Source organism: Lipotes vexillifer, unplaced genomic scaffold (assembly GCF_000442215.2).
Source record: "Lipotes vexillifer unplaced genomic scaffold, Lipotes_vexillifer_v1.1 scaffold916, whole genome shotgun sequence".
Classification (NCBI taxonomy): Eukaryota; Metazoa; Chordata; class Mammalia; order Artiodactyla; family Lipotidae; genus Lipotes; species Lipotes vexillifer.
The window spans coordinates 2,728,722-2,738,918 of record NW_006798383.1 but is presented as its reverse complement, the minus strand read 5'-3'; the positions used below and the strand labels follow the sequence as shown (position 1 = coordinate 2,738,918).

Genomic DNA, 10,197 nt, shown 5'->3' with positions numbered 1-10,197 from the left:
CGGAAGAGCTCACGGATGCAAGGAAGACCATAGGGGACCAAAGCTGTGCCTGGGAAAGGCCAGGAGGGAAGTGGGACTGCTAAGAAACAACTGGCTCGATCACTTGGCCTAGCCTGCTCTGCATTATACAGGCAATTTCAGATAAGTGATTCTCTTCAGGAAAAAAATGTTTTTTTCTGGGGCAGTAAGGAGACTAGTCTCACTTATTGAAGGGAATCAGAATTGATGATCCCACCTTCCTGTTAAAAGTCCCAAGCTTTCTATTCTTCCCTCTCACCTCCTACTGTCCACCAAACTCCCTCTCTGTGTAAGTTAGGGAAGGGCTCCATCCAATAATCCTCTTGCTTGATTCCATTTCCTGACTAGAAAATGGCGTAGGACTTGGACCAGCAGACACCTTGGGGCTAAGATGGTTTAGGCTCAGACAGCTTAGTGGGTAGGATGGGGGAAGAGCCTGCCTGAGAGTACTCACCTTCTTTCTGAGAGGACTGTGTAAAGCGCACACCCCGGGGGTTGACGTAATCCATGTCATGGACAGAAGCAGAGTCAGAGTGGTCAGCAGGAGATGTGCACTCCTCTAATACTTCAGGGATGGATTCCACGGATGTTGATTGGGCCTTTTCCACATGGGCCCCTTCCTGCTATGACCAGTAGTGGGGAGGATACAGGAAAAGAGATGAGGCAAGAGCCAATTGGGAACTTATTTCTCCTAAGTATCTGTCCTCCAAGTGTTTCTAATGGACTGCAGATGTAGGGCCAGCTCAGTGGGCTGTGAATCAATGCAAGATGGTTCAGGGAAGGAGTATGATGAAGGACTCAGAAAACATCACCTGAGGCATCAGTGACCTACAGTGACTAGAACCCCAGAGGCAACAAAGGCCCTCAGGAGCTTGGATTTAGATCATTAACTTCCAGAAAAAGCCATGGCCAGCATCCTCATCTTTGCCAAGTACTGCATGTATGCACAGCCTGAAAATCCTGTGAGCTACCTCTCACAGTGAGTAATGCTGTGGTTTTTCTAGGTAGCACAGCTAATTCTAGCAAACAGGGAAGAACCCCCTGCCCCAACCTTCTTTTGAGCCAAGGCCTGGATAAAGAGCCAAAGGATCTAGCCAATTCCACAGTAGAAGACTAGACAGGGGTCTTTAGAAATCAAAGCCGTACCTGGGGGTCAGGTTGCTCAGGAACCCCTAGCTCACTGCTGCCAGGCTCTGCAACTGTGCTGTACCCTGGAGAGCCAGGTTGCTCCAGGTCAGTGAGGTCCTCTTTGGAGGTGGTCTGGGAGGAGAACTCCAGGCCACTGTCTGCAGAGGGGCTGACCACTGCTGAGGCAGCATCTGAACTTGCAGAGGAGATGGGAGTGGGTACATCTATGAAGGGCATGCCACCTGCCAAGCAAAGTGAGTGAGGCTTGAAGAAAAGAGACTCTGGGAAACACATACCTTTCATGGTACCATTTGTTTGTTTTTCCTAGACTGCATATTAATTTCTGCATATGCTTGGTCTCTAAAGTAGTCAGAGTCCCACTGGAAGGAGAACAACCTTAAGTCACTGCAAATTGCTAAATGGCCACAGTTTGATCTGACCTGGAGTTTTCCCTTTTTGCTCTCAGTAGAAAGACCGCAGCCCCTCAATTAGTTGGTCTTCAGTGTCAAAATTCCTGAGAGAGGAAGGAACTTTTCTTCTATCTATTCTAATCAGAAGCAGCAGCTCAGGGTACTCACCAGTGAGGTTAGAGGATAAGGTGGTTCCACTGGGGGTGGGCAGCTCTGAACCTGGTGTGACTTTGGTCATATGGCGGGGGGGTCGGGGAGATCTCTTCTGTTTCTTCCACTTAGATGAATCACTCATGCCTCCTGCTCTCATTTTCAGCTGGAAATATCACACCTCATTAGCACTGGTATTCAAATTAAGATTGTATCCCTAGAAATCTCCCTTCTTTTAGTCTTACTGGTCCCTAGAAAATAGTCTATACCCCACATCTGTGCCACAGTAAGAATCTAGACCATCAGAGCACATTCCTACTCCTCTAACTTGCCTTCTACTCTTGCCACTTTAAAGATCAGCCTGAGAGCCTCCAAGTGGAAGGTGACATTCTGGTTTTAGGCTGGTCATTGATAAGGCCAGCCCTCATACATCACTCTGCTTCCCTGAATACTGGGTGGCAATCCTCAGTCCTGAAAGCGTAAGGGCAGGGGGTCCTTTGCCCAAAGCTGCAGATCTTCAGGCCCTGGATCCCTGGGCCTTCCTCCTCAACTACCTGCATAGTAGCAGGTAGTTGAACTCCTAGTTCTTATCCAACCGTGAGAGTCTACTCCTTCCCAACCAAACTCTTAGCTTTCCTATTACTTCATGAACTGGGCCTAGATCCTAACCATATCCCTTACTGTGGAAGGTCTACATCAAATTGGTCAAAGGTTCATTCCTTGGAATTAAGGAAGGAGTGGAATCCCAGTTGATTTGTGGAGTTAAGGATGAAAGATCATGTCATGCTGCTGCTCTGCTCTCTGCTGCTCCCAACTTTGGTATATAAATGAGACCTCCTGTCCTTCTCACTGCTGGTCTTTCTAGAAGCAACTTTATGCTTTCAGATGGTAAGGCTACTGATTTCTTGGACTCTTGCTCTATTCCATTTCCCTTCCTCTTGTTGCATTTCTCTCTCCTATAGCTTCCTTTTAGTCACAAAGGAAAATCTTTATCACCTATTGACTACCTTAGGGTATAAGTTTTCATGCATTTTCTCCACCCTAAGTTCACAGCTACTTTGTTTAAGCCCATTTCATTTTCTTAATCCTGATGCCTTCTCAATTACAGTTTGCATCCAGCCCTTCTACAGTTACATCAAACTAGTCCTAGATTGACAGACCATTCCTGGAATGGGCAACAGCAATTCTCTTCTAGGAACCATTAGAATGACTCTAAAAGAGAGAAGAAACAATTTTTCTCCCTGCCTCTTTCTAAAAGCTGAAAATACCCATATTATCCTTGGCCTATTCAATTCCTTCTGCTATTTGAAGGATAAGCCCCCCCTTTCTCCCCCAAGCCCTCCAGAACCTGGACAACCTTTGATCCTTTGCTTAGAAACCACATAATTCTTCCTTCCATACTCATATCTCCACCCATAAAGGAGACAGGCCCAACAGCTGAGCCCCACCTCCAGCTCTTAGTAACATAGCAACAGCCTCACATTGGATTTACACTTTTTGTCCCTGCATCTCCAAAATGCCAGCAGTCATATGCCTAGAATAGAGCTTCAAGTGCTCTGAGCACTGTGGTTAAACAGGAACCAGGATGCTCCCTCCAGAAACCACTGAAGCCCAAAAGAAAGTTCTGGGGGTAAGAGTCAGTTAAACATGCAGATAGGCCAGAAGTCCAAGTGATCAATGTGGGAAAAGAGGAACCTCCTGGTTTAAACTGGAAACTGTCACTGAGCTCCAAATGGCACTCACATCTGGATTGACTTGTGTGAAATATCTTTTCTCTCCAGGTGGCTCCCCAATATCAGGAATTCCAGGTAGTCCTACTTCCATGGAGAAGCCCAGTCATTGAGATTCCATCCCACACTAGGATCAGTCCTTCCTGTTTCCTTCTCTATCCTCTGCAGAGGTAGCTCTAACCTGATCATTTCAATGAATGCTCTCTGCCTCCTGGATGGAACAGGAGTTGAGAGGCTGCCAGTTCTTACAAGTGTCTCAGTCCTTTAAAAGTATAGCTGTGCTCCCTGTTCTAAGATCCTAAGGTGGGCGGGGGAGGGGGTGAGCAGTTCATGAAAGTCTACATCACCTTATCCGTGTAACTTTTTATTTCCAAAGGACAATATAAGCTTTATAAAGAAAGGGCAGGTCCTAGGTTAATAATCATGGCAAAATGGTGGGTAGCCACTGAAGAGAGCTGCAACTTGAGACTATGCAAGCACACAAATGAAACTTGAGACAAGGCATGCAAAGAAAACACAGGCCTATGGACTGTCTAGTGCACACACACACACAGTTCTTTTTATCTTCAATGACCTGGATGTCCACAGCCACACCTCTAGCATGCACACTGTTATGAGAGCTTAGATAGCCCATACCTCCTCCTCTCCCTCTTCTTCCTAAAGCAAGGATATGGGGATTAGGGTAATCTTTAGCTTGCACCTCCGTTCTAAGTTCCCTTACTTCTAAAGGACAGAGGTCACCTTTGCAGATCCCAAAGTATTGCCAGTGCCCTGGGCTAACCTGGGACCTGGCTCCTTTTCATCCATCTAGAGTCCTAAACCTTAGAATGACACCTTTAATGGTAACCAAGAAAAAAATGACCCCAACTAGACAGACTACCCTTTCCCTCAAAACCAAATTCAGGCATCCAGCTAGAATCAAGGACTGTGCTTAAGCTTTCTAATGCCAGCTCTGAGACAGGGAGAAGGCAGAAAAGGGGAGGGTCTTGTTTGACAGTTCCTCATAGTTCCCCTAGAAATGGTAGATATTAAGCCCCCCCACAAGACGTCAGCAGGACCCAGGCTCTCTTTCTAGGCTTACTACATAACGTATTATCAGTTCAAGGCTTCCTTCTGCCTTCAGGCAGCCAGATGCCCCACGAAAATTCCCAACACTGCAAAGTTACAAACACATGCAGCTCTTCCAAAGCCGTGCTGTGTTACTAGGGAGGGGTAAATTGTGCTCTACACAGTGGATATGGGACCCAGATGTTACATATAAAAAATACACATTTAAATAAATAAATGAAAAGGGGGTAAGGAGAGGGAGAGGGAGAGGGAGAGAGACCTTGAGGTTCTTAAAGAGTAGTACCCTCTCTAACTGGTTCAGGGCTTTGGTCTGCTCCCCACTACTTAGCTCCAGTTTGTTGAGGAGACATGGAGAAATCTGTGAAAGACAGGCAAACGAACGATTTAAGCAGAGTGAAATAAACTCAAACACACACCAACAGGGCACAGGGCAGGAACGGGGATGGATGGCAGGGGAAAGGGGAAGGTTATGTGCATGCACCAAACAGCCAAAGGTCATCTCTAAGGGCAGAACCTCTTAGGGCTGCAAGCAGAATCCTCATCAGAGGCCTGTGAAGTCCAGGGCTTCACTTCAAGATAGAAAGAGGCCGTTCTTCTGAACACCCTTCTTCTCCTAGCAGTTTGAGAACCTTCTGATCTGGAGTCAGATTTGATTTATCTTGTCAACAGAGGCTAGCCCAAGCATGAGCCCAGTCTAATGCAGTATTAGGATGGGATTTGAGGTATAGCCTCTCTAGGCCTCCTACCTGCTGGTAAGACTGGGCCCTGAGGGGATGGCAGGATTTTCACCTTTATCAACATACATTTTCAGCCCAGCCTGATGGGCCTTACCCAGTTTCCATGAAGGACTGGCTCACTAGCTTACATGGTGGATCAACAAATATAGGTTGGAAAGGAAAGGTTGGGGAAGGACAGGTACCTGGGAAAGAATAAATTCCTCGGTAAAGGAGCGATAGCTATTTCTAGATTCCAAGCAAACCTGTCTAGGCGAAAGTATGTTTTTGCTAAGCAAGGGTATCCAGGAAAATCTCTATAGTACAGAATTTGGGAGATCGAGGTTTGGATGAGGGATAGCAGGTCATACCTTCTTCATGTTGGTCCCCATATAGTTCTTGGGTTCTTCTTTAAACTGAGGTAACCTGTAAGATAGAAAATCCCATGGACTGTAATTAAGGATAATAACAAATCTTCCCCTCCATGCCAGCCACAGCCCAAAGATGCTCTGGGCCAGAGCATGCTATCTCTTAGGAAAAGCTAGGAAAAGAATCAGGCTAATTTCACCCTTTTTGGAGCTTCATTGAAGAGCCACAGAAATTGAGGGACCTGTGACACAGATACTTTCTAAAAAAGAAGGTTGTCATGAGGGAAAGGTGACTAAGTACCCTTGGAGTGTGGAGGCTCTTTTCATCTTTAAACTGACTCCTTTCTGCTTGTATTCACTAAGCAAGTATTGCTGAAAGCCATGATATGGGGAGAGGGCAGTCTATCAAAACCCCAGGAGACTGGGCATAGGGTGAGAAGTAAAAGGCAGGTGGAAGTTTTGAAATTAGTAAATTTGAACCTGAGAAGTAAGAAACAATTTGCAGTAGGGTCCAGAGGCAGATCTAGTCTGTAGATAATAAGGATTATTACCCATGCCCCCTGCACTGGCAGCACAGAGTGTTAATCATTGGACCGCCAGGGAAGTCCCTAATAGACTTTTTTTTTTTTGCGGTACGCGGGCCTCTCACTGCTGTCGCCTCTCCTGTTGCGGAGCACAGGTTCCAGACGCGCAGGCTCAGCGGCCATGGTTCACGGGCCCAGCCGCTCTGCGGCATGTGGGATCTTCCCAGACCGAGGCACGAACCCGCGTCCCCTGCATGGGCAGTGGGACTCTCAACCACTGCGCCACCAGGGAAGCCCTCCTAAAAGACTATTTTTAAAAGCAATCTTAGGTTCACAGTATACTGATTTCTCATATAAACCCTTGCCCAAACACATGCATAACCTCTTCCATTATCAATATCCCCTAGGGGAAGCTGTAAAGCCCTCGCCTCAGCTCTTCTCAAAGTTAGTCTACTGAAAGGAAGTACAGAAAACAGGGTGTTAGGCATAGTATGAAAAGGTCTCCTAGGCCCTAATTTGAGGGTCTTGACGAGGTAACAACTGTTTTGGTTTGTGGGGATGAGGGACTTTCACTGCTAAAATTGGGACAGTTGGGCAAACCAGGATTGTTGGTCACTCTAGACTTGGTCCTTCCTTACAGAAATCGGGCTGAGCTCTGGGAGCTCAGCAACCTGTTCCAGGCTCCCTTGAGTTTGGCTTCCTCTCTGGGTTCCCTTTCCCAGCTGCTACCTGCACAGAAACAGACACAAGTTTGGGAAGCAGAAGTTCTGTCAGCCTAGATCAAATAACCCTCTGCTTCCCCCTGAGGCCAAGCCAGCTCCCTCCTCTTTCTCCCTTGCTTGGTAACCCTGGTCCTAGAGAACCACGCCCATCCATAATCTCAGTGGCCTCTGATGTGGCTGTGGGGTTGGCCATGTCCCTGAAGTGGCTGTGTGGAAGCAAGCAGGCTCAAGAGGCCTGGGCAGCCGGGCTGAAGCAAACAGCAGCAGGTTTACCTTGTGAAGAGCAGCTGCACCATGTCTACGAGAGTGTGCTCTGCGGATTTTCTCAATAACTCTGCACAGGCAAAAACAAATAACACAGGTGTCATTACTTGCCGTGCTATTATCAGGAGGCTTCTCAGAGCAGACTCCCCTCCAAACCTTGTTTACTAAGGATTATACCAAACTTATTAAAACCAGCTCCAGCTCAGCCTGGCAGCCAGAACATCACTGGCCCACTAGATGGCACTACTGAGTCAGGATAAAAAGGGGGAGCAATGATGTGTTCTCAGGGGTTGCAGGCTGGTGTCAATCCCAGAAACCTCAAGGGAGGGAGATTTGGTTCTGGGCTGAGTCATTCTGGGATCCAGCCCAATTCCTGGCCTGGCACAAAAAGCTAAGGTCTCTGTTCTAGCTGCACAACAAATTGTCAAGTACAGAGACTCCTAGATCCCTATGGCTCCACAAGGTAGGTGATGGAGAAGTCATGAGTTTTCCATCTCTCTGGGACTGAGAGACAGCATCCTGTATTCATACTCACAGATACTGGCCCCAGGAATGGTGAAGGGCCCAGTATTCAAGCACCTACCACTGAGCCTCATTTCAAAGCAGATCCGGAAGCAAGACTGCATAATCTCACACACAGATTCATTGGTTAGGTGGGCACCTACTGGGGTCAGCAACAGAGTCCGCAGTACCTACCAGGAAGAAAAAGGAGAGACCATGATAAACATGGCAGGCTGGGTGAAGAAGGGTGTACATGAGGGGAGAGAAGCTGCCTCCTGTTTCTCTAAGTCTCCTATGGAAGCACTCAGGGGTGAGAAAGAGGTTAGCAAGAGCTGACCTTGCTTCAGTTTGGTGGGGGGTCTCCCAGGAGCTTGTCTTAGGAACTGTGTCTTTACTCTGCATGACCCCAACATAGTTCAGCACTCATTCCAGCCCTAGCCCACAAGCCCAACGGATGGATGGCACAGATACAGTCTGCCAGAGGTACAAGCCTATTAAGGGTTCTGGTATTTGATATCAATTCATTTAAGGCTTTTAATTATTTTCCTTAGAAAAAGCTTTTACTTTGGGTACTGAAGCTGCTTGTTTGGAAACAAAGTAGCTCTCTAAGCCCCAGTGGAGTCAAAACATAGCTTCAAGCTGCCATCAGGCTCCGGTAGGTAGAGCCAGAGGCACCAGCTCCTGGCCATTAGCCTAATTGCTCTTCCCCTCCATTTACCTGAAGGATTTTCATCAGGACAACCTCATCGCTGGCAGGATCTGTGCCCACAAAACGGGCATGGGTGACAGCATCTGCCATGTTCTCTATGCCCTCTGCCGTGCCCTCATGGGTGGGATCTGCTCCAACAAAAAAGAAAAGATGTGTAGAGGAGAGACAGAAGAGTCAAGACATCCTGTCTAGAGACTGTTCTGAGAGACTTTTGGTTTTCTCCTCTCCCAATTCCCTAACCCATGGCTTCCTGAGCTACCTGAGAATTTTTGCCCATAACTGGCTTTAATAAGCATCGCAGCACAAACTCCACTGTGTAAAAGTGGTTCTCAAACTTAAACATATATCAGAATCACTTGGAGGGCCTGTTAAAGATAGAAATTGCTGGGACTTCCCCGGTGGCGCAGTGGTTAAGAGTCCACCTGCCGGGCTTCCCTGGTGGCGCAGTGGTTGAGAGTCCGCCTGCCGATGCAGGGGACACGGGTTCGTGCCCCGGTCCGGGAAGATCCCACATGCTGTGGAGCAACTAAGCCCATGTGCCACAACTACTGAGCCTGCGCTCTAGAGCCCATGAGCCACAACTACTGAGCCCACGTACCACAACTACTGAAGCCCACGGGCCTAGAGCCCATGCTCCTCAACAAGAGAAGCCACTGTGATGAGAAGCACGCGCACCTCAATGAGAAACATGCGCACCGCAATGAAGAGTGGCCCCCGCTCACTGCAACTAGAAAAAGCCTGCATGCAGCAATGAAGACCCAACGCAGCCAAGAGTGAATAAGTAAAATAAATAATAAATTTGTAGAAAGAAAAAAAAAAAAGGAAATTGCTGGTCCCACTCCCAGAATTTTTGATTTAGTAGGTCTAGCGTGGGGCCTGAGAATTTGCATTTCTAACAAGATTCCAGGTAAAGTTAATGCTGCTGGTCAGGGGACCACACTTTGGAAATCACTGGGGTAAAGCTACTCATTTCATAGAGGAAGGGCCTGGAAATTTGAGGTTTTGGCCCAGAGCAACAGCCGAGTAGGGCCAGAGCTTTGAATGCCAAGGTTGCAGCCTTTCTCTTTTCAGATGTTCTCTTTCAACACATCTCCCTCTGATTGCTTTTGGAATGTTGTGTTCAGGTGCAACTGAGGTAGGAGAGTATGGGGAAGAAATGGACAGTCACTGCTGCCAATACTCATATTTGGGTGCCCATTACAGCAAATCAGAGAACTCTTCCTGCTTTGGTTTCATTCTTATTTAAAACAGTATGTCATGGACAAGAATCCTGTAACTAGCTTAACTAAAGATTAAGGAGAGATAAGGGACAAACTAAACAGGACTGAAGGTTGGCTAACTGGGGAATAGGTGGGAGGGAGACTTTCAGCTGTAAGAGGGGAGAAGCTAGCCCTGACAATCAGCACCATGCTGCAAGCTAACACAAATGCTGCCAAGGAGGAAACTCTGCTCCCATTCATGACTTTAAATATCCACAAGGAGGACTTCCCTGGTGGTGCAGTGTTTAAGACTCCGCCTGCCAATGCAGGGGACACAGATTTGATCCCTGGTCCGGGAAGATCCCACATGCTGTGGAGCAACTAAGCCTGTGTGCCACAACTACTGAGCCTGCACTCTAGAGCCCGTGAGCCACAACTATTGAGCCTGCATGCCACAACTACTGAAGCCCATGCACCTGGAGCCCGTGTTCTGCAACAAGAGAAGCCACCACAAGAAGAAGCCCACGCACCGCAACAAACAGTAGCCTCCGCTCGCCGCAACTAGGGAAAGCCCGCGTGCGGCAACGAAGACCCAATGTAGCCAAAAATAAACAAATAAAATAAATAAATTTATAATAAATAAATATCTACAAGGAGTAGCCAAAGTGACCTCCATCAAAGCTTACAAGGGTC

The 10,197-nt window shown here is 47.5% G+C and overlaps 1 protein-coding gene across 3 annotated transcripts in view; it reads right to left on the bottom strand.

Moving 5' to 3' along the window:
• GBF1 (golgi brefeldin A resistant guanine nucleotide exchange factor 1) overlaps window positions 1-10,197 on the bottom strand; it is a 123,297-nt gene that overhangs the window by 17,637 nt on the left and 95,463 nt on the right. For 2 of the 3 annotated variants that reach the window (XM_007470398.1, XM_007470397.1), the window contains 8 exons: window positions 8,315-8,433; window positions 7,679-7,787; window positions 7,105-7,165; window positions 5,589-5,643; window positions 1,725-1,872; window positions 1,165-1,388; window positions 473-638; window positions 1-49 (listed from right to left, as the gene is read on the bottom strand). The exon at window positions 1-49 is cut by the window's left edge and continues 14 nt beyond it. In XM_007470398.1, coding sequence (XP_007470460.1) covers window positions 1-49; window positions 473-638; window positions 1,165-1,388; window positions 1,725-1,872; window positions 5,589-5,643; window positions 7,105-7,165; window positions 7,679-7,787; window positions 8,315-8,433 — 931 coding nt within the window. Of the gene's footprint in view, window positions 50-472; window positions 642-1,164; window positions 1,389-1,724; window positions 1,873-5,588; window positions 5,644-7,104; window positions 7,166-7,678; window positions 7,788-8,314; window positions 8,434-10,197 lie in introns of all 3 variants that reach the window. The other variant, XM_007470396.1, reaches the window with a different exon arrangement.